This window comes from Perca fluviatilis, chromosome 5, assembly GCF_010015445.1.
Source record: "Perca fluviatilis chromosome 5, GENO_Pfluv_1.0, whole genome shotgun sequence".
Taxonomy (NCBI): Eukaryota; Metazoa; Chordata; class Actinopteri; order Perciformes; family Percidae; genus Perca; species Perca fluviatilis.
This window is the reverse complement of record NC_053116.1, coordinates 14698888-14721725: the sequence shown is the minus strand read 5'-3', so window position 1 is coordinate 14721725 and position 22838 is coordinate 14698888. Positions and strand designations below refer to the sequence as shown.

Here is a 22838-nt window from a genome sequence, read left to right as displayed (position 1 = left end):
CGCATTCAATTACAGCACTGAGCAAACACACTGCACATAGTCCCTCTGTCCCTCACTCACACACTCACACACACACAAACATGCACGCACACACACACATACACACACACAGACACACACACACACACACACACACACACATTATTAGCACAGATCTTCTTCAGAAGACTTTAGGGCCAAACATTTCTGCCTCTCTCAAGGTCAGCACATAGTAACATACTGCAACAAACTGTAGTACTGCTGTTGCTGCTGCTGTGTAGTGATGAAAATAAATGTAGCACAAAAAGTAAGGAAATTTGTATTTGTTAGATTATTTCTCTGTGGTAACAATGCTTTTTGGCAATAAATCTTATACCGTTGGAAAGCCTGTTTAGTTCCCTTTCAAATGGGGCCCCATTTGTAAGGAACCTGCATTTGTGGGATGAGCAGCAGCGCTGATTATGTGGGTTGCGCCCATGAAACATTTTCCAAATCTTCTCTGCCAATGCCATCAGGTTATTTTGCTGTTGCTATTGACACTTCTATTGGAGCTTCTGGTACCCCCAGGTGCTGCCAATCAGAGAGATACAGAGATGAGATTCTGCACCCAGTGGCAATCCCATATGTCCACAGTCTGGGACCGAACTCTATCCTCCAAGATGACAACGCTCGCCCCCACAGGGCGGGGTATATCACAGACTACCTCCAGAATGTGGGAGTGGAGACGATGGAATGGCCTGCCAGCAGTCCTGACTTCAACCCCATTGAACACTTGTGGGATCAGCTTGGGCGGGCTGTTCGTGCCAGAGTGACCAACACAACCACGTTGGCTGACTTGCGACAAATGCTGGTTGAAGAATGGGGATGCCATCCCACAGCAGTGTGTGACCAGGCTGGTGACCAGCATGAGGAGGAGGTGCCAGGCTGAGGCTCCTGTTTGTGAAATGAATAAATTGTTAAATTGCCAATATGTCTTGTTTCTTCAAACTTCAATCATCCAATCCACCAAACACCAAACGAGTCAATGGCAGAATAAGCTGTTTGGCATTGGCAGAGAAGATTTGGCAAATTTTTCATGGGTGCAACCCACATACTCAGCATTGCTGCTCATCCCACAAATGCATCTTCCTTACAAATGGGGCACCATTTGAAAGGGAAGTAAACAGGCTTTCCAACAGTATAAGATGTATTGCCAAAAAGCATTGTTACCACAGAAATAATCTACCAAACACAAATTTCCTTACTTTTTGTGCTAAGTTTTTAATCATTTGCTAATGCTAAAATTTCAACACTGAACCCAAGTGAGGATGCTTGATAGGTTAATTCAACGATTAAAAGTGGTTTTCTTCTGTTTTTCCACCTCTTTTATCTCGTCCTCAGTATTCTGTTTGCAGACATCGAGGGTTTCACCAGCCTGGCCTCTCAATGCACGGCTCAGGAGCTGGTCATGACACTCAATGAACTCTTTGCCCGTTTTGACAAGCTGGCATCGGTAAGGATCCACAGCGTCTTTTCTCCTATGTCTGTTGTGTTTTCTTAAAGGAGTAGTTCTGGGACATAGCTTTAGAGGGGCTGATAGTCTGATTTTGTTACCATATCCAGGTTAACTGTTTCCCCTCTCTTTCAGTCTTTACACTCAGCTAATCCTGGCTGTAAAGTCATTCTTAACTGACAGATATGACTAGTTTGAAAATGTCAAACTATTCCTTCTTTTTTTTTTTCTCCTCGGAAAGCTTCAACTTATCAACCTCATTTGTTTCTTTTCATCCTTTTTTCCTACCTTTTTCAGGAGAACCACTGTCTACGTATTAAAATTTTGGGTGATTGTTACTATTGTGTGTCTGGACTGCCTGAACCCCGGGCTGACCACGCCCACTGCTGTGTGGAGATGGGCGTCGACATGATAGAGGCGATCTCGTGAGTAGAAATAGTGTTTGCATATGTTTGCATGTGTTTGGAGTTAGTTTGTTTGCTGTCGTTTGCAAAGTTTTGTCCTGTCGGAGACACTGATCGTCTGGGCTGTGTGTGTCTGCAGGCTGGTGCGCGAGGTGACAGGGGTCAACGTTAACATGCGCGTTGGGATTCACAGTGGGCGTGTGCACTGTGGTGTGCTTGGTCTCAGGAAGTGGCAGTTTGACGTGTGGTCAAACGATGTCACACTGGCAAACCACATGGAGGCGGGAGGCAAAGCAGGGTGAGGGAAATAAACACAGGTGCACACACACATGGACAGTTTGCACATTATAAAAAACATCCCAATGTAGAATAGCTATCAACCCAACACTATTTACAGTGGTCAACCGAATTTTCTTTGATAAAAACGACCCTTTAAGATTCTTTATAACCAATTAAGTGAAGGAGGTTCACCTAAAATATTGCCTAACCTTTCTCAATGTAACTAATTCATCTGAAAATATACAACATTTGAGAACAGTTGATTATTTTTTTGCTATAATTCATGTAGATCATTTCTCTGACCTATGTTATACAGTAATTCCAGAACTGCTCAGAAGTGTGTCTGGCATTCCCAAGTTCTGCATATACCAATAAAGAAATAAAGCACACACCCATTTGCACACTCAAATATGGACATGCACACATATGCAGGTTTTATATAAAAATTCCTTGTCTGTTTGTAGGCGGATCCACATCACTAAGGCCACCTTGCAGTATCTTAATGGAGACTATGAGGTGGAACCAGGTTTTGGAGGTGAGAGGAACGCGTATCTAAAGGACAACAGCATCGAGACCTTCCTGGTTCTTGGCTGCAGCCAGAAACGGGTCAGTGCACAAAAACGCACACAGCTCAATAAAGATATTATAGGTTTATTATAGCATGCCTTTCAGGAAAAATATTATTTAAGAAATTAAAATATTTTATATTTTACATTTTCCCTATATTGAAAATATGCATTTAAAAACATATATTACATACATTTATATTTTTAAACTTTAAAATGTTTTTTTTTTTACTTTGAAATGTTTATTTCCTTTTATCTAATCCTTATTTTTCACCCTTATTTTAATTATTATTATTGCACAACATTAGCCTTTTAGCACATCCTTTAGAACAGGGGTCTTCAACGTTTTTTTAAGCCAAGGACCCCTTAACTGAAAGAGAGATGGAACAGGGACCCCGTACTACATATATTGTACAAAATTAAGTTGCATCTAAAACTGGGCCTACAATAACGTGTAGAGCGTATCAAGTTGTCTTTGTCCTTAAACTTTCAGTCCATTTAAATTTGTCCAAAATTATTTCCCGAGCTGCATGTCATAGTTAACAAGGCTAACTGGACCCAAACTGATACATCACCATTGGGTAACTCAGCAGTGTCTAGAAGCTTTAAGATGGACATATACTGTATATGTCTATGGGTGTTAAGCTGCAGGTCAACAGTGACAAGTGGAATAACTGTAACATCAAAAGCTGTGAAGGAGGCATAATCTTAACAGATGAGAGTGGACAGATTTGTGAATTAAGTAATCTTTCTAGATCCTGAACTGACTGTACACTCTTCCTTGTGGGCGTAATAAATAAAAAAGACCTCTTCTAGTGTATTTAGTCACTTATATTGTCATTGACTGTTGTGTGAGAACAGCTGGTCAAGCCTTCATGTTCTTCCCTCTGAGCAGAAGGAGGAGAAGGCGGTGATGGCTAAGATGCAGAGGACGAGAGCCAACTCTAATGAGGGGCTGATGCCACGCTGGGTCCCCGACAGAACCTTCTCCAGGACCAAAGACTCTAAAGTCTTTAGACAAATGGTAAGAATCAACACCAACACACACCTTCGTAGGTAGCCGGGCGGCTTTTCTCTGAGAGTCATATTTTGTGTCTGTTTTTTTCTTCAGGGGATTGATGAGACCTCCAGTAAAGACAAGTGAGTACTGACTCTTGATGCTTAACACATATGAAGACTGCTGCAGTGCTGGATGTCATTAAGAACCTGTATCTTTTTGCAGCCGTTGTGTTCAGGAGGCGATGAACCCGGAGGACGAGGTGGATGAATTTTTGGGGCGAGCTATTGACGCTCGCAGCATTGACCAGCTAAGAAAAGACCACGTTAAGAAGTTCCTGCTCACCTTCCAGACATCTAGCCTGGAGAAAAAGGTTGATCCTAAGACCCCTGATTATTGTCTTTGCTTCTTCAACTTAAATATAATACATGTATGGAGGAGGGAGCTGGCTGCTGCTCATATCTGACTATGTTTTTTCTTCTTCTGCTGTTTCCTCTTGCAGTATTCCAAGAAGGTGGACGATCGTTTTGGAGGCTATGTTGCGTGTACTCTACTAGTATTCTGCTTCATATCCTTCATACAGATTGTTATCTTTCCACAGTGAGTACTTCCTAAATTCACATACTGTAGATCCTCCCGTATGTACTGTGTGTTTTTAGGGTTGCTTTCACACCTGTAGTTTGGTTTGTTTGGTTTGGACTGAGTAGAAAAAGTAGAAAAATATAGATTGATGCCTTATTGTTCACACTGAGTTATTAAAAGTAAACCAAGAGCTGTAAGTCATTCAGACTTACAGGTAGCTCATTGGACGGTTTTGGTGACCTTTACTCTATTTGGGGAAATCAAATTGCTGCATTTTGTGAACCATGTATGTTTATTTATTTTCTAGAACTGGGCAACGATTAAAAGTTTTAATCGCGATTAATCGCATTGTTATACGCAAAATCCAATAATGAAGTCAAAAGAAGTGTATAGCGCAATTTTATTTTAAATGTTCTGCCATATGAACGAAAGTGCCATAACATTTGTTCTGCAAACACTTAACATCAGCATTTTGTTTATACAATAGCAGATAAATAAAATATTTAGTGTAAATCTCAACTTAAACAATGTAATCAAAGCATATATATATTTATATATATATATATTAGGGCTGTGAAAATAACGCGTTAATTTCGATTAATTAATCTGACAAAAAATAACAGATTAATCCATTCCATATTGACGTTTGACCCGGAGCCGTTCTAGCCACTATTTGACTGTAAAATGAAGGAGGGAGACGAGAATGTGCTGCCTGGATCATTGATTGGAACATTTAGCTACTTGTTACTTCTTCCTGCCAACCCTGGCTACCGAAATCTGGTGCCACGATATGTCTGCTCTTCTCTCTGATGCTCTGAAACGGTAGTGATGTGACAACCGGCTCTTTTACGCGAGTCGGTTCAACCGGACGGTTGTTGGTTGGCGAACCGAGTCTATAGATTCGGTCAACGGTTCACGTGCCTGCGGCTGCAGCATCCGGCTACTCCCGGTCTCGGCAGTAGCCGGGTGCCCGCCCGGTCTGCTCGTGACAGCCTGTAACATTCACTTCTCTAACATTTAACTTAACATAACTAAGATAACATGTGTATTTGTATGTGATGCACTTCCCAATCAATAATGTGTGAATTTCCGAACACAGTCACCTAAGATGCATCAGAAACAAGGCTTGGTTAATAACTCAAACTTGCCGAGAACCGTTAGACAAACCGTTTGCTTATATACTCGAGCGGTTGTTAACGGTTACATTCGGTCTCGACTCTCGGCAGTGCAGACTCTCGGCAGTAGCCGGGTGCACGGTCTCTACTCTCTTAACAACTCTTTCGGTCCAATGAATCGTGCTGCTCGAGGTAGCCCATTTCCTGATTGATTCTACCACCACTCCAGTGGAGGCGCTAATGAGGTAAAAAACAGGAGTGAGTCGGTTCATTGACGTATGTCACTCGATTCTCCCGGCTCAGTGACACGAATCGGGTTAATAACCGGCTCTTCGGTCAGTTCGTCATCACTATGAAACGGACGATACAGGCAACACAAACACCGCTGCACGTGACGCTAGTTAACACTATACTTGACAGCAGCTAACGTTAGCCTACCGCTAGCTAGTAGCTGGATTAAACACTGTTAAAATGCTGACAGCTAACGCTAAACGGTGTAAAGTTTGACTGTGTTTTACTGTAGAGGATTCAGCACAGACGGTGCGTTCAATGAAACTGGTAAACTACAGCCTCGTGGTGCATTTGAAGTTATTGTAAATGTCCTTTTCCCATCTGGTGGTTGTTTTTGTCGTTCAACAGCAATTTACTAGTGAAATAAGTTATTGTTATAGATTATTATCAAAGCATTTAATTTTGACCATATGGCCTTAGCAATAAACAAGCCCTTCTTTAATGTCACCGACTGTTGTTTAGTACCCTTCTTTTTTCTTTTCTTTTTTTACTTTCTTAAAAAGTATCGGTTCAGGCACCGTTAATTATGTATGCGATTAATTTCGATTAATTAATCACAGAGGATGTAATTAATTCGATTACATTTTTTAATCGATTCACAGCCCTAATATATATATATATATATATATATATATATATATATATATATATATATATATATATATATATTTAAAAAACAAAATCCTGAGCCACAATCATAACATCAAAAATGTAATACTGAGGTAATTATGGTTACCCAGTGTTGTCCAGTAGTCCCCAGTGAGAAGAACACGTTGTAAAGTTGTCGCTTTTGCGGTCCTCTCCTTTTCATAACAACTTGTGTATTCTTCTTGTGATGGTGCGTCTTGAGGGAATCTCATACCTGCCGTCATTTGTTACGATTCTCAGAATGTTTCTCAGACCGACGTCCTCCACAACACTAATGGGCCTGCAGTCTGTAGCTATCCACTTCGCTATGGCATTTGTTAGCTTCTCTTGCCTTTGTTTATCTATACTTCTCCCACACGCTGCATCTAACGCAGTCTGCCGACGCGCCACTGTTTGTTTCGTTGAATGATTAGCTGGTATCAACTGTGTGTATTGCGCTTAGGTGATATTTCAGACTGGAAGTACTCTGGCGATAAGAAAATTCAAATTTGCAGTGGTTACAAATAACTTTGGTTCTGTCTACTGCGCCGTCTGGAAGAACTTTAAAATGAAAATGGCCATGTAAAAGTTCCGTACCCTTCTCCATGTTTCTTTATCTGCCAGTTCTTTTCTTTTCCGGTTCCTGTAAGCGTGGCAGCAGTCAGCAACAGACTTTTACAAAATAAAAGCCTATGAGCAACAGACTTTTACAATAATAAAAGAAATAATAAAAACTGCGTTAATGCGCAATAAAATTATCGCGTTAATTAATTAATGAGTTAACGCGATAATAACGCGTTAATTTGCCCAGCCCTATTATTTTCAAAAAGTTACCTAATAAAATTCATTATGAGAAGTATTAGTCCAGACTGCAACAAGACCTTGTATATGCGTATGTTCTCATACAAACAGTACAAAAACTGAGTCTCGGTCCATAATATTACAGGTGGAAGCTTACTGTTTGAATGTGTCACGTTTTATTAATGAAATGCTAAAATTGGGTTTATGACACTAGCTCAACATACCTGTTTTAACTCCTTTTCACTTTCAGCAAATTATTTTCCATAAATATACACAGTTCATCACTTGTATCGAAAACTTACAAGATCTTAACATTTCACAATTAGCAGATGGATAAATATAAGTTAAGCTTTTGAATTCATTGCACACAGTCGCACACAAAAGGGTTTGATTGACAGCGTTCACACCAAACAGTTTAGATGTGAAAGCATTTTAAATGTTTCTCTATAACTGTGTTTAAGTGTTTCTCTATAACTATGTTTATGTATTCTCCCTTGCAGCACCCCAGTCATGCTGGGAATCTACATTAGTATCTTTGTCATACTTGCCAACATCCTTTTCATCTGTGCCATATATTCGTGCATCAAGGTAGCTTTTCAAAACGCACAAACAGATATTTTGCTAATATGTCATTCATTGTATATGTGTAAATCATTTATTTTCCCCCTCCCCTCCTCTTGAAGCTCTTTCCAGCTGCAATGCAGACTGTTTCAAAGAAGATTGTCCAGTCGCGCACCAACAGCACCCTGGTTGGAGTATTTACCATTATCCTTGTCTTCATCTCTGCCTTTGTTAATATGGTATGATTACAGTCAGCATATCCATACAGTACACAAACCATACATGTTGAAAATCATGCTGAATACATGTGTGTGTATGTTCGGCCTCACTGCAGTTTGCCTGTGACACCAAGAGCTTGGCACAATGCGTAGCCGAGAAGCTGAACACCTCTGCAGCGCTGGTGACGCCCTGTTTGATCCGCACCTTGAATGTGTCCATTGAAGGGGGTCTGGAGATCTGTTCTAGCGAAGGCCCCTCCTGCCCTTTTCCTGAGGTGAGTTCATTGTTATGTCACCACTTCACTGTTTGTGTTCTCTACGCAACTGGTCGAACCATTTCAAAAATGAAAATGTCACATTTACATTTGTGTTTTTTTCTGAGATCGGTTGTTGATAATACCTCTTTGTGATGCTGCTCTCCAGTATTTCAGCTACAGTGTGCTGCTGACGCTGCTGGCTTGCTCAGTGTTCCTGCAGATCAGCAGCATAGGGAAGCTGGCCCTCATGCTGCTCATCCAGCTCACCTTCCTGCTGCTGGTGGAGTGGCCACAAGTAGCACTTTTCGACAACGCAGACCTCTTTGTCACCTCCAATGCCATGTAAGTGGTACAGGTTGTGCATGCTAATGCAGAGGAGGGGGCATATTTTGTTAAATGAAACAAAAGGGTTTTAGCATGCTTACATTCCCCAAACTAAGGTATCAAAAAAAGTATTGTTTTGATATCAATACCGAAACTGAAGTATCATATTGGCACCAATATCAAACATTTTGAAACAATACGATTGTGTTGTACCCTTTTGTGCCATTAATTAAAACATTTATGACTTAAAATGTAATAATTTTAAATGTCAGAGTTTTGTATATTTCATTATTGTTCTAATGGTCATTATTTTATTTTTAGTGATTTAAATGAAACTAGCGCTCAATGGTAAGAATTTGTATTTGGACTCACACTTTAGAAACACTTTAAATAAATTAATATTAAATGATTATTTGCTTTATTTGTATTGACCAGAATGCATTTTTGTGTTTGTATTTTTAGGTCCAGTTTCAATGAAACTACAAACCAGTGGTAAGATTACAGCACATTCAGTGTTACTTTTGAAGGTTTTTATCTCTTTTCCCATTAATGTCACCATGTGTCTGTCACTTTGCAGCCCATTTGTTGTGACAAAAGTGTCCCTGAGGGTCATGACTCCAGTGATCCTCACAGTCTTTGTCCTGGCACTGTACCTGCACGCCCAGCAGGTTGAATCTACTGCACGCCTCGACTTCCTGTGGAAATTACAGGTATGTGCAGCGTCCACTAGAGGGCGTCATCTGACCACGTGAACTACAAACACAATCTCTTCACTTTTCTGCGAAAGCTGATGAAGATGATTGAGTTGTCTCACAGTTTATTAGTGTCTGATAATAGAACATCTGCAGTCTAGTCCACACCTCGACCCTGCCAGACATTTTATTACAGCATTCATAAAAGCTAAATATATCTAATAAAGAGCATTCACTCCCAGGCCACAGAGGAGAAGGAGGAGATGGAGGAACTGCAAGCCTACAATCGTCGCCTCCTTCATAATATTCTGCCTAAGGACGTAGCCGCTCACTTTTTGGCGCGTGAGCGGCGTAACGACGAGCTGTACTACCAGTCCTGTGAGTGTGTGGCCGTCATGTTTGCCTCCATCAGCAATTTCTCTGAATTCTACGTGGAGCTGGAGGCCAACAACGAGGGAGTGGAGTGTCTCCGGCTGCTCAACGAGATCATTGCTGACTTTGATGAGGTAAAGTTGGTTGAGGCATGTTTGTAAAGCTCAGTGTGTTGTCCCTTTGACCTTTGCTTACAGCTAATTTTAAAAGTTGCTCAAATGTAATCACTGTCTGTTCTCAGATTATCAGTGAAGAGAAGTACAGGCAGCTAGAGAAGATCAAGACCATTGGTTCCACCTACATGGCGGCCTCCGGTCTCAATGACTCCACTTACGACAAGGAGGGCCGTTCACACATTATTGCACTGGCCGACTACGCCATGAGACTGAGGGAGCAGATGAAGTACATCAATGAGCATTCCTTCAACAACTTCCAGATGAAGATAGGTAACTAAGCAGAAGTTACAGGGGCCACATGTTGAAAACAATAGCTTTTCTTTCCTAATATGTTAACAGTAGCAGCTTTGTTGATGCGGTCAAATGTTTTTGTCTTTAATTCCCAGGTCTGAACATTGGACCAGTGGTAGCAGGGGTTATTGGTGCACGGAAGCCTCAATATGATATTTGGGGAAACACCGTCAATGTGGCCAGTCGTATGGACAGTACAGGTGTACCTGACTGCATACAGGTAGGTGTCATGTAAGCTTGATGGTGTTTTAAGCCCCCAACGTCTCCTTCCAAGCAGTGCTGCGACCATTGACTTCAAGGCACCTAACCTTAACCCTAACCATAACCATTGCCTAATCCTAGTAGGAGACGTTGGGGGCTTAGAACACTGATAAACGTCATGTAACAACTATTAAAATTCAGGATTATTCTACAATACTCATGAAACATGTTACATTCAGTTGCCACTTTATTAGCTATACCTGTACATTGTATGGCAATTCAATGCGTCAGCTCTGCCATAAAGTCTATCTTTATGAAGTTTATAATGTTAAGTTTTTGTTGATTGTCGGAAATCTGTAAATTCAGTTTATTTCAGCTTATTGCTGAGGTCATAAGTTAACGGTGGTATATTATATTGAGAGAGGCCCAGTATTACAAATGCTTCTGAATACAATACATTCCAGTACAACACCACCACAGTTACTATGACATCAGTTCTAAAAACATATATTTTAATAAACACCTCTATGACTATATTTTATTTAGATAATATCACAAATTTGCCTCAAGGGGCTTTACAATCTGTATGACACCCTCTGTCCTTAGACCCTCGCTTGAAGGAAACAGTCCCCAAAAGAAACCTTTAGCGGCGAAGAAACCTTAGGAAGCGCAACTGTGGAAGGAATCCCTCTTGCTGGATGGACAGACGTGCAATAGATGTCATGTGAACAGAATAGACCAACATAATACAATGACAGTATAGACAATCAGGATGACAAAAGTTTACATAGAATGTAAACATATATGAAGAATATGGATCCGGGAGGACTTTCAGGTTTTGACAATCAAAAAGTAGACTTTATGACAGAACTGCTTAGATTGTACATGTGTACCTAATAAAGTGGCCACTGAGTGTATAATAAATACCTGGTAGATTACTGTAAGAGCTCATGTGTCTTATAGTGTCACTGTTGATTTCTAAACCTTACAGCTGAGGTCATTTACTTAACTAGCCACAAAGCAAGCTGATTCCAACAATATTGAGCAACCAGCAGCTGAGGATTAGAGCAGCTTTAAATGAAAATGTTTACTGTCATTATTTTTGGAATAATGGTTACTTTTCTACCCCAACAAATATTAGAAACTGTAGTCTCATAAGAGCTGGAATAAGTAACCTTCCACCTGCACATTTTAAATGAAATTGAGGGAACTAAAAAATTCTAAATAATGTAGTCTCTGGTTGTCAGACTGTGGATTCATGATATTATCTACATTTTGAAAAAATGCATCGTGCTCCTTAATTTGATCAGATAAGTATTTATACAGCCTTATATAAATCTATCTTTTCCGTTCTGCTCTCAGGTGACTACAGACCTTTACCAGGTGCTTGCAAACAAAGGGTACGTGTTGGAGTATCGTGGGGTGGTTAAGGTCAAAGGGAAAGGCGAAATGACAACCTACTTCCTGAACGATGGCCCGCCCAACAGTTAGCAACCGTGGCAGCAGCACATGTTGGGATGTTCCCCACTGCAAGGACACAGCACCACTGAGTGAGGACTCACAGTGTGAGAGAATGGCTTGAATCCCAAGTAAGGAGGAAAAAAAACTCAAGACTTCAAAAGGAAAGTGTTCTTGATGAAAGGAAATTTTCTCGTTTGACAGCCATTTTGGCTCACATACATGTTGAAGGACACATGTTTTTCTCATGTCTAGCCTCTCTCTCAGGCTTCTTGAAAGATGCAAAGTCTGTTTATTTAAAACAACGCCTTTTAGCCTGTGTCAAAAGAAGATAAACGCTGTACATAAGGCTACTTTATATTTTTACTTTGTTTTTTTTCTGGTAATTCTTTTTATTTCACATGAATTATGAACAGGTACTCATATTTTGTTTTTGACTTAATTATTTATTTTGATCTTGAAGTTTTGTGCAAAAGGTCCTTTATGAAAAAGTGTGAATACATACGTGCACAAATATCCAGTTTATTACACGTTAATAAGTGTGTATGTACATGCATATTTGTGTGTGTATGAATATATGTATGAACTGAGGAGGAATATATTGACCAAAGACTAAAGTATTTACTAAAAGCAAGGCAAGACATGTTTGATATGTTCTCACTACAACTGCTGGCAGCACAGGCTGCTTATTTTGTTTTCATAAAATATATACAATACATTTATTTTGTCTGCCATTCAGGCAGCAAAGATCCGATCACTTTAACTGAAAATTATGATGTTGCCCTCAACCTCTAAACAAAATGAGTAAAGACGACTAAGGATGTTATTAGAAGGTGATATCTGAAATCTATATTTTTAATCTCTGAGGACTAGAAGTAGCCCCAGCTGGGAATAGGATCCTCTTCATCCTTCATATCATGTCAGTTAGGTTCCTTAGAGCTTGAGCAGCCAGTGGGCAGCTGGTGTCAGCCTTTACAGTATATTGTCATCGACTGCTCCTTCCCTTTTAGAGAAGTATTTGTTGGTGCAAAAGGAAATGAAGGAACTTAGATCCAGAGGCATCAGGGGGGAAAACCTTGGATATCAACGCAGTGGTACCACACAGCCGGATTCTTCTATGAAGGAGAAATAGATGAAGGAAAGAAATATATATTGATTTTGACTGAATACTGTGCTTTGTAATCCTGAAGGGGCATAACTATTTTCACTGTGAGGTTTTTATGATACAACAAAAACTGCTTTCTTGCCAAACATAACTGCTTTGAAGCATGTCTGATTGTGGTATCTTGTTTTCATTTCTGTTTGTTTTAACGTAGGGTATTTTGTATCACTTCTGTATCCATCATTTGTATATTCTTAATGTTATTATTATTATTATTATTATTATGATGATGATTCTGATTAATTATTATGCTTATTATGATGATTCCATTCCAATGAAAAGGATCAAAGACCAGCACGCTTTCTTGTAAAATGCCAGTTGTAAAGCTCAAGCTCACTGGTACCAACTGATCAACTGCAGCCAATGAATTCTGCTGTTCAATCCTAATGTACAATACAGTATTTCAACTGGCGATAGGTGTGATCATGTATAGTAAGTAATAACCATTAGCTGCCTTTGCAGCAGAACCTGAGTGGTGTATGCTCACATAAGCATAGCAGTAAACACACACACACACATACAGATGATTCACTGTGCTTTTATTTTATTTATGCCACTACTGCAGTATTGTAAATCTCAGTCAGGCTTTAAGGTGACCTCTCCCTCCCACACATTCACTTCTCAGCAGTAAAAAAATGACATCCCTGGTGTCACACTATGTGAAGAGGACAGAATGAATAAACTTAAACATATTTCTTGTATTATTCCTCCACTCAGTAGAAGTACTAATAGCTGAGTTTGATTGCCTTAAGTTAATAGAAAACAAATCATAGAATAACACTTAACAGGAACAGTGCCTGGGCAGAGAGAAAGGGATGAGGGCTTGTCGAGAATAATTTCCAGTAAACATTCTTATCAATGCAATTAACTTGGTTTTTCCAGCTTCAACTTTTGTAATTGAGAGAATCAGTCCAGATTTAGCTCTTCCGCCACACTCAACAATGGCAACCAACAGTTGATCATGTTTGTACCAAAGCCAGCTCACGCAGCCTTGTGCTATTGGTCCCCTCCTGTGCAATGATATTTGGCCTTGGGGTGTGTTGGGAGCACCAGAGGACAGTAATGTAATGGAGATCACCAACTATCAAGTGAACTGTGACCAATGAAGAGTGATTCATATAAGCAAAGAGTTTATAGAATGGACATGAGTTTATAAAATGTGCATTGTATGTATTCTATTTCTATTGGCTGTCCATAGACTTGTGTTGATTGTTAACTCTTGGGATGTTTTGGGGGGAACAAGAGAGGGGAGGAAGGTTGTCCCCATACTACTGAAACAGTGTTTTGCTCAGGCCTGATGAATCCTTCCGCATTTGTTTTTGTTTTATTTGTATTTTCCCTGAGTTGGAGGAGTTGAAAGGGGAGTCTTTTTGCAGAGTTAAAGGACAAGAAGAGTTGAGGACTATGACAAAGAGAAAAATAACATTTCCCCTTGAAGAAAAAAATAAATAAAAAAAAATCCATGGCTGTTTTGCATGTTCATATATTTACTAATGTTGTTGGATGTACTGCAATTATATCCTACCTGTGGCTTGTAGGAACAGAGGTTTGTCTTACATTAACTTCATATTCGTGGTAATGTCAGTTATTTTACAGTAGAAAGTAGTTTAATTGCCATTCACATACTTATATAATATATATAATATATATATATATATATATATATACTCATATCATATATAGATTCTTACACATTTTAAAAGCATCCACAGATATTCTCTGTGTGCTGACTTTATAATACGGACTATCCAATGAACATATAATTAAACAATATCCCTGTTTTGGATGTGTTTACAGTTACCCACACAGGACACAAAGTTTCACTCACAGAATCAAACCTTAACAGCACCATTATAACACATATTAGACAATTCAAGCCTGCAAACAAAGATATTCTCAAAGTTAGATGACAGTAATTGTAAGAAACATAAAAAAAGAGATGCCTTGTTCACCTGTCGCCAAATAAACAGATTGGTTAGGAATACTTAAGGCTTTTTGGCAATGTCACCACTTTGTTTGGACTTGTGGGAGGTTGGACCAGTTACCACAGGAATGGACCACCGATATAAGGACACTGTCACTGATGAAAAGCACCAAAACAATATTTTCCAGTTGCAGAGCTGCAGGACCAGCAGTACCACTGATAAACACATGACACTTTGCACCATCTAAAGGCTAGTTATGGTAAGAAACAGCCTTTGGAATTTTGACACACTAATCTGCCGCTTTCTGTGGTACTGAATTAAGTCCAATAAGTCATTTTTGGGACATTTTATGCCTTTGGAGGGGTAAGGGTAATTGTTTAAATCCAGCCTGAGAATGCCCTGATATCCTTTGACTTCCTGTGTATCCCTGATGACCTGAGAAAACAAGCCTGTGTCCATCTTGATCCCTTAAGGATGCACTGGAATATCAGTGAAATATTTCTTCAGGAGGAATAATGTAAAACGTTTTTACTGCCGAGTGGTCAAATGGTCCTCAAAAGCTCAACACTTCTTAAACAACAACAATCTGCAAACTGTTATGTCTCTCTATTTTAGACAATCAGTGCACCTGCTGTGCATCTGGTAAAGAAGTCTGTTTTGAATACTCGCATGAAGACCATCTCCCAAAATTCAGAAGTAGTTATTTTTGTTTCCTCTAGAGCGCAGTACAATCTCACTTTCTATATGAACCACTCCAGTGGTGCCTTTGAACCTGCAGGATCTGGACCATAGACTGTAAATATTAATGGACAAAGCATCCGGTTCGGCAAAGTGCTGCAAATGCGGAAGTGCCTTAAAGCTGCATTCTATCTGAATTCCAGCAGGGGGCGACACATGCAGTTGCAAAAAGGAGGTCGGTTTCTGTAGAAGTCTATGAGACAGTGACCCACTTCTCACTTGATTTATTACCTCATTTTTTCATAATGAGTTTATGGTCTCAATCGCTAGTTTTTAGTCGTCTGCAATACAGAATGATGTTCATTCTTTCAATTATGGTCTCGTTGATTTTAAAATCTGCGATAAAGCAGGGGGCGTTTTAGGGCGTGGCTATGATGTGATTGCCAGTGAAAGTGTGTAACGTAAGGCAGAGTGTAAGCATCAGTCTATGGCTCCTCCCTCACTCCTCCCTCTCGTCTAAAATCGTCACATCCGCAACCAGGATGGCTGCGCCCATAACGGCAAACTCGACGAGTCATAGCAGATCTCCATAAACCAATGGGTGATGTCACACATGCTCTGTCCATTAATATACAGTCTATGGTCTGGACCCTGCTTGATCTTGACTTGTAAAATAAAAATGTGGTAGTTGGTACATTTTTATTGCTTGTTTAACACTGAAAAATTGCTCTAAATTTCTTTGGACTACCTTCAGACTTCTTTTATAAAAGTTGGGAGCTAAAAGGGTTAAGAAATAATGTTTTAGAGAGGTAGTTAGTTACTCATAGCTCGTGTAAAAAATAGCTTACCATAAAACTAGATTTTCGATTGCAAGTAAAAAAAAAATGAAATGAAGCATGAAAAACGTCAAAAAAAAGTGGATCTGCTATCAATTTAATCTCGTAATGCACATCAAAATTGATGCTGCTTTGCGTGCGTGTGTGTGCGTGTGTGTCATAACTGAAGAAGAAAGGCTGTCAGAACAGGCTGAACTCCGGGTCTGTCGCTGACATTTCTTTAACAAACCTGTGAAAGTAACAAGTGGATTACATTTACAGAGATCTATTTTACATGTACAAAAATTAGATTTGGTAATGTTACATACTTTGTCATCTCACTGTTCTTTCGGGGAAAGCGTTTGACTTGGGTCCATGGTTCAGGATTCCTGGACAACATCCATCCATACTGCTGGCTGTCCGTTAGAGGCATTATGTACAGCTGGTTAGGGGCTGAAGAAGAGAGGAGACAGACACTTTTACCAGGCAGGAATACAGCTGTGATATAGATCCAACATAGCCCATCGGACCCTTAATGTCTTGTCTTTCTATGTTTCCTCACCCCTGGGTGTTTGAACCCGTTTGACCATCTCTTTGTATCGCTCATGGCTCCCATGGTGTATGTCAGCGCTGTAGGGAAGAGGCTGGTGGTAAACGCTGCATGTGTCATTACATCTGAGGGGTCCCTGTTCTCCTTGAAGAGATGGAGGCAGTCCTGCTCTGGTGTTAATCTCACCATCTGTAAAGAGATACGTTACTATAGTATAGACTGATCCATCATTCGATTACAATAATAAACCTCTGGCTATTATGAAAGACACAAGATACTCAAGTTAAAGTTTAACTTGTATTTTACCATCGATGCATTGCTTGAGATTTCATAAAAATGCTATAATATAGCAGCAAATAATACAGCATCGAGGCCCCCCCCCCCTTTTTTTTCGCTAGAATGGACCATTTTAGAGTCACATAAATACTTTATATACTGCTGGGTAGCTTAACCGATAATGATATATAATTATGTATTATTTAATTTATATTTTTTATTAATAATCAACATCTGCAAAGTAACTAACGTTAGTAACTAAAGCTATCAATTAACGTGGTGCCGTTGCTTAATTACATTCCAGCAGTGCTTGTATGCTGGTTCTCTGACTATAAATGGTTATTGTTCTCAGGTCTCTCTTGAAAAAGAGATCTTGAGACTAACGTTATAGTATATTAAATAAAGTCAAATATTATAATTAACGTTTTACCTGGATTAAAGTCTTCCACGTGTTGTAAATTAAGGCCCTCCAGGGCAAAAAACAACAATTTACTAGCTAGCTCATATAAGCAAACATGATCCTGCTCTGGACTATCAAGCTACTTGTTAACGTTAATGTTAGCTAGCGCTATATATGTAGCTAGCTTGCGGTTTTTTGAAGCCTGAAGACGTTTAGAGAATTAAAAAAAGTCTTCGTGTTAGCTATCAGCAAGTTAAAGGCTCTGTTTTCACTGTGGGTAGCGACAGTTAACTTCAAGTTAGTTAGCTAGACGAAATACAATCCAGAAGCGATCGGTGTCCAGCTCCTCTTACCCCGGAATTGAGACGCTCCTCTGGAATTCACTATCATTTTATCGCCTATTGGGTTTTGATAACCCAGGTGTGTTAAACCGAAGAAGGTCATAGTGCGGCAAAGTTAGCTCCGAGCCGATAAACGAGCCTGCAACCGAGAGACAGACGAGACAGACAGCCTGTAAATAAATCACAACTTTTGGTTTAGGCGTAACCATGGCAGCAAGCCCCGCCCATCCGCTAGGAAACGTTGAACCTGAGCCAACTAGAATAAATAAATAAACAAACCAACTAATAAAACATTATTTTTAGAGCAAATATATATATAATCTTTAGACCGGTTTGAGCAGATATATAATGTTCTTGACTGTGTTGGTTGGAAGCGTGTCTGCTATCTAGCTCAGAACTTGGTAGATCTATCCTGTTATGACTGTATGTGTAATCTATCTTGTTTATTGGGTATTTTTCCTCCAAATATTGTTGTAGAATTGTAAACTTGTGTTGAATGTACAATGTCTCAACTTTCTACTACTTTTTACTTTGTAAACTTAAACAATGTCTTGTATGATTATGGCCACTTTCATACAGATTTCATGTCAAATTTCACAACATTTTTATTTTATTTTAAGTAGCTTGCAAACAAAGCACAAGTATAATGTTCTATGAAGCCTGTATGGAAGTCTTTAGACAATACACAAACAAGGTATACAGTATGTATATATCCTATACAAAATGTATTAATTTTACTTTAAGATTGTTGGTATTTTTAATGCACTACTGCACACAATAATAACTAATACATGTACATAAAGATTCTTAATTTGTATATTTTACGACATAACACAAAGAAAATCTACTCTTATGGATATTATATGTAGTTGTGTGTTACTCAACTATGTGTTGTTACTCAACTATGTGAGTTGAGTAATTATCTGCAAACTGCTAAAACTTACTACCTGTACTATCAACAAGTAGCATACTGCTGGTTTCCACAGTATTTGAAGACATATGTACATAATAGAACAATGAAAAATGTGTCTAATACTCATTTGTCACATGACAAGACATGAAGGCCAGTAAAAAAAAATAGTATAGTGCTTGGTATCTAAAGTCTTGGTATCAGTCTAAAGAATTCAGATGAATTGCTTTTATAAAGATTTGTTATGCTTACTTAATTGATGTATTTTATGTGGTCTCTTTTCAGCTTTGTTTTAGGCCAGTCCTTCCCAGTGCATACTATGCCTATATTTTGCCTTCGACTCACCTTTCCCGTAAAGGTTACAGTTTCCTGCTTCTTGATCGTACTTTTCATTAAATTCTACAACGTCAACGACACAGCATTCCCACAACCATCACACCAACCTGTGGCAGGTGTGGTGAGACTCCCAGGATCCGCCGTCCGGCCTGTTGTCCCGTTGCCAAGTCCCAGCTGCCCAACTGGCTTTTACACTGAACACGAGCACCAGCCTCACATCCAGAGGCCTCTCCAAGATCCCAGGGTAGTGAGGGCACCAGGCGCAAATGGCAAACCCTTTGTGTCACATCGAATGACTCCTGAAGAACGTAAAGAGGAATTAAATGGGTTCTGTTGAGATATTTCTATTATTGTAGACATGATTATAGAATATTAGCAGTTAGAGTTATATTTGTCCACGTTGCAGAAGAAGCTGTGTGCAGTCAATTGAGGAAGTGGTTCAATGGAATGTCACTGACGCATAGGAGGTTAAGCTTGCTAGAGGTCACCCCCCTGTGAGGTTAAGATAAAAGTTTGAAGGAGAGAAGAGAGGGTGATGCCATATAGGATGTTAAAGTTTACAATGATGATTGTGTGATTATGTGTGAGAGGTTTTATGGCAGGAAATAGTCAAGTAGGGATGTGTGTTTAGGCGCTTGGTCAAAAAGTTCACGTTTGCCAGTGATCGTATCTCCCTGCACCGTGATCTGGGTGAAGACAGAGTGAGCTTATGTTTCTTGATGACACTGACTCATGATTCTGGAGGAAATGTACACTGCCGTTAAAAATCACTGGTTATAGTGATTTTTTGTTTTTCTTTCTTGATTTCTATTCTTATTTAGATTCTATTCTCTGTTGCCCAGAGGTATCTTTGTCTCTTTCAGCGCTTTCAGTTGTCAGTCTGGTTGAACCATTGTACAGCGTTTGTTTGATTGATTTGTGTTTTCTACAGAACATTGAGACAAAACTTATATTAGATGGAAATCCAGACCGTTAACTGTCCAGTTACTGTATTATTATTTGTTCTGCAGTTGCAAAAATTGGCTGGAAGTGCTGCCTGGATGTAGAGAAGAAAGAGTTAAAATGTAGTGATTAAGGTAGAGCACAGGTACGCTATCTTCTGTTAGATCAGTGGCTCCCAACATGGGGGTCCGAAATATCTCAGGAGGAATGAATAAAGGGATAACAAATTGTGTTCTGTTACACAAAATGATGTTTGTTTTATCTTTTTGCACTCTTCGTGACTTTAAAAATCCTTCAATTGCAGAAATCTAAAAAGGAGAAATCACTGTGGTGGAATTGTTTCCACACTTAGTTCATGACCTGTGATGAGGGATTATTTTTTTCCATTATATTTACCATCTTAAAAATAACATTGTTCTGTGTGACTTTGTAGTATTTTGAGTACACATCCAGGCAAGAGGTATGGCTCAGCATCGGCATTGAGTTGTGTTTACATGCAACCCCTGGAAGAGCTGTGGTGTCTCTTAAACTCTGTCAACTGAAGGGAAAAGTACCCACAGCAGCGCCTGAGCAAGTGTGGATCTTCACACAGGTACAACATGTATTTCTACATCACCTCATACTCTGCAGCCACTCATCTTACAACAATGTCCCAAGCTGCACAGGGAAATCCTGTTCCATTTCCTCTTTCTTGTCACAGTTTACATTGTTGTTGTTTTCAGCAAAACCATCTGAAGAACCCATCACCGGGCAAGTTTTTGACAGTATTAGAAGGAAAAGTGATTGTGACTACCTGCAAATCCCCCAGAGTCAGCCAAAGCTGGGCTTTCATCTGACTCTAGTCATGGATTTGTATATGTTGACATTTAGCTTCAGATATAAAAAAAATAAAAAAATAAATCCATCTTAAGCCCTATTCGCACGGGATAAGTATTACCTGGGGACCTCTTGTAGTTTATAAATTACCCCCACACGTCTGTATTTCGTCTGGCGCATTCACACGGGATAACTGAAGTCTGTATTTTACTCAAATTTACAGACATTATCCCCCGGATATGATGTAAAAACTTTTCATTTATAATTGACAACGCAGCCAGTTAGACCCCAAATCACAGAGATGCCGATTCGCACGGGACTAATATTATCACAGGACCTCCGTTTTCGGCGAAATATGGTAGGTCATTTGCGGGGGAATTATTACTTTACAAATTACAGACATGACCGATTCGCACGGGATTAAGATCACAGACAACCTCCGCAATTATTACAAATGACTGGAGGTCACCAGGTAATACTTATCCCGTGCGAATAGGGCTTTAATAAAATTCTCCCATGCTCTTATGAACATTCAAAGAGTTATTTGTTTGTATAATTGTTCCCCCTATCCATACTAGCTGGGAAGGAATCCCTTCCCGGTGCAACTCAAATGTAAAAGATGGAGCCTAGTTAAAGTTCAGCCGAAGCTAATAAGAGCCTTCAGTAAGTCTGAGTTAACCAAATCAAGTGATATCTGACAAAGTTATGGGTTTTTTTTAGCACGAAGTTCCCTCTTCGGCTTAATATCCCTCTGCTGCAACCCAGAAACGTGTCATGATCCTGGTTTTAGTTTAGTTTCCAGTTTTATTTTGTAGGTTTTTCTCATGTGTCATGTCTTGTTTTACTTCCTGCCTTGTCTTTGTGATTGTCTGCCCCGCCCTGACATGTTTCACCTGTTCCTCGTCAGCTCTCATGTCACCTGTCCTGTCCCTCATTACTACCCTATTTTGTTCTCTTATTTCAGTGTCTGGTTGCCTGTGTTTGTTCCTGGCTTTTAGTGTTACGTGTTCTGTGAACTCTCAATCTGTGACTGTGTTTAAACACAAGAAGGACATTTTGTGACTATAGGCTGTATGGAAAATACCCTCTGGATTTGGTTAATTCATATTAGCTTCAGCTGACCTTTTATTCAGAAGGCATTTTTGCACAGGAGCACTAGGAGGGCATCTCTTTACGGCCAGTACCAACAGGAGGAATCATCCCAGTGACCAATAACTCTTGCTTTTAATGTACATTTGGGCATTTGAGTATTCAATTAAAGGATATGTCTTGTGATGTTTTATATTTTTCTAATGGTTAACAAATCCAAAAGACCAAAATCAACAATGAGCCTCCTGCTACTGACATCTTGTATAGACTATGTAGCCAAAGCCTGATCAGCTTATTCCTCTGTGCTAATAGCACTCCACTGTTGTCTAATAACTACTAAAAACACTGTTAGACTGGGAGACATGTTCTTTCATTTCCATAAATACACACACACACACACACACTGTAGTTTATTTCAAGTCAATTCCACATACACTCACTAGAGCACCAAATTAATCCACAGATGGAAAAAGTGCCCAACAAATGTTCTATTTACTCTTGTTTGAGTAACGTTTGCTAAAAACTTCAGTGCCCAGCTATAAGTTACTGAGCCTGTACGTCATGTCCACCTGCCCCAGACAATGATGGTGCACTTCTACACTGGCATCATTTAGTCCATCCTCACCTGCTCCATCACCATTTGGTAAGCTGCTTAACACACATTCTGGAATATTATCCTTGACCACTGCACACATTCTATATACTGTGAACTTTTCAGGTTGTCTGTCTGCCTGTCTGTTCTATTCATATGAATGCGATATCTCTGGAACACATTAAGGAAATCTTCACAAAATTTGGCCCAAATATCCACTGGGACTCATGGATGAACTGATTGGATTTTGGAGGTCAAAGGTCAAGGCCCCTGTAGTCTCACATTGCCAGACCGTCCTTCACAGCACTGCAGAGGAGGGTCTG

General features: G+C 39.6%; 2 protein-coding genes across 3 annotated transcripts in view; one reads left to right on the top strand and one right to left on the bottom strand.

Moving 5' to 3' along the window:
- Positions 1–14308, top strand: part of LOC120558823 (adenylate cyclase type 6-like) — a 42604-nt gene extending 28296 nt beyond the window's left edge. The window contains exons 6-24 of one of the 2 annotated variants that reach the window (XM_039800085.1): positions 1360–1471; positions 1769–1896; positions 2015–2173; positions 2619–2760; positions 3616–3744; positions 3832–3860; positions 3943–4090; positions 4220–4317; positions 7634–7721; positions 7817–7933; positions 8029–8187; positions 8336–8511; positions 8815–8841; positions 8956–8985; positions 9071–9203; positions 9428–9691; positions 9799–10003; positions 10120–10244; positions 11588–14308. In XM_039800085.1, coding sequence (XP_039656019.1) covers positions 1360–1471; positions 1769–1896; positions 2015–2173; positions 2619–2760; positions 3616–3744; positions 3832–3860; positions 3943–4090; positions 4220–4317; positions 7634–7721; positions 7817–7933; positions 8029–8187; positions 8336–8511; positions 8815–8841; positions 8956–8985; positions 9071–9203; positions 9428–9691; positions 9799–10003; positions 10120–10244; positions 11588–11716 — 2398 coding nt within the window. In that variant the 3' untranslated portion in view covers positions 11717–14308. The remainder of the gene's footprint in view (positions 1–1359; positions 1472–1768; positions 1897–2014; positions 2174–2618; positions 2761–3615; positions 3745–3831; positions 3861–3942; positions 4091–4219; positions 4318–7633; positions 7722–7816; positions 7934–8028; positions 8188–8335; positions 8512–8814; positions 8842–8955; positions 8986–9070; positions 9204–9427; positions 9692–9798; positions 10004–10119; positions 10245–11587) is intronic. The other variant, XM_039800087.1, reaches the window with a different exon arrangement.
- Positions 14309–16038: 1730 nt separating this feature from the next.
- On the bottom strand, positions 16039–18033 carry LOC120558822 (testis-expressed protein 49-like). The gene is made up of 4 exons (XM_039800084.1): positions 17843–18033; positions 16826–17002; positions 16593–16716; positions 16039–16513 (listed from the first exon to the last, which is right to left on the bottom strand). The coding sequence occupies exons 1-4, from the start codon at positions 17931–17933 to the stop codon at positions 16465–16467; spliced, it is 441 nt and encodes a 146-aa protein (XP_039656018.1). The 5' UTR covers positions 17934–18033; the 3' UTR covers positions 16039–16464.
- Between the last annotated feature and the right edge of the window lie 4805 nt (positions 18034–22838).

Excerpts from the sequence above, each read along its gene's own strand:
- LOC120558822 (XM_039800084.1), bottom strand. The coding sequence starts at position 17,933 with ATGACCTTCTTCGGTTTAACACACCTGGGTTATCAAAACCCAATAGGC. Across the intron at positions 16,717-16,825 it reads ACGGGTTCAAACACCCAGGG|CCCCTAACCAGCTGTACATA; the intron begins GTGAGGAAACAT and ends TCTCTTCTTCAG. Across the intron at positions 16,514-16,592 it reads AAGAACAGTGAGATGACAAA|GTTTGTTAAAGAAATGTCAG; the intron begins GTATGTAACATT and ends TTACTTTCACAG.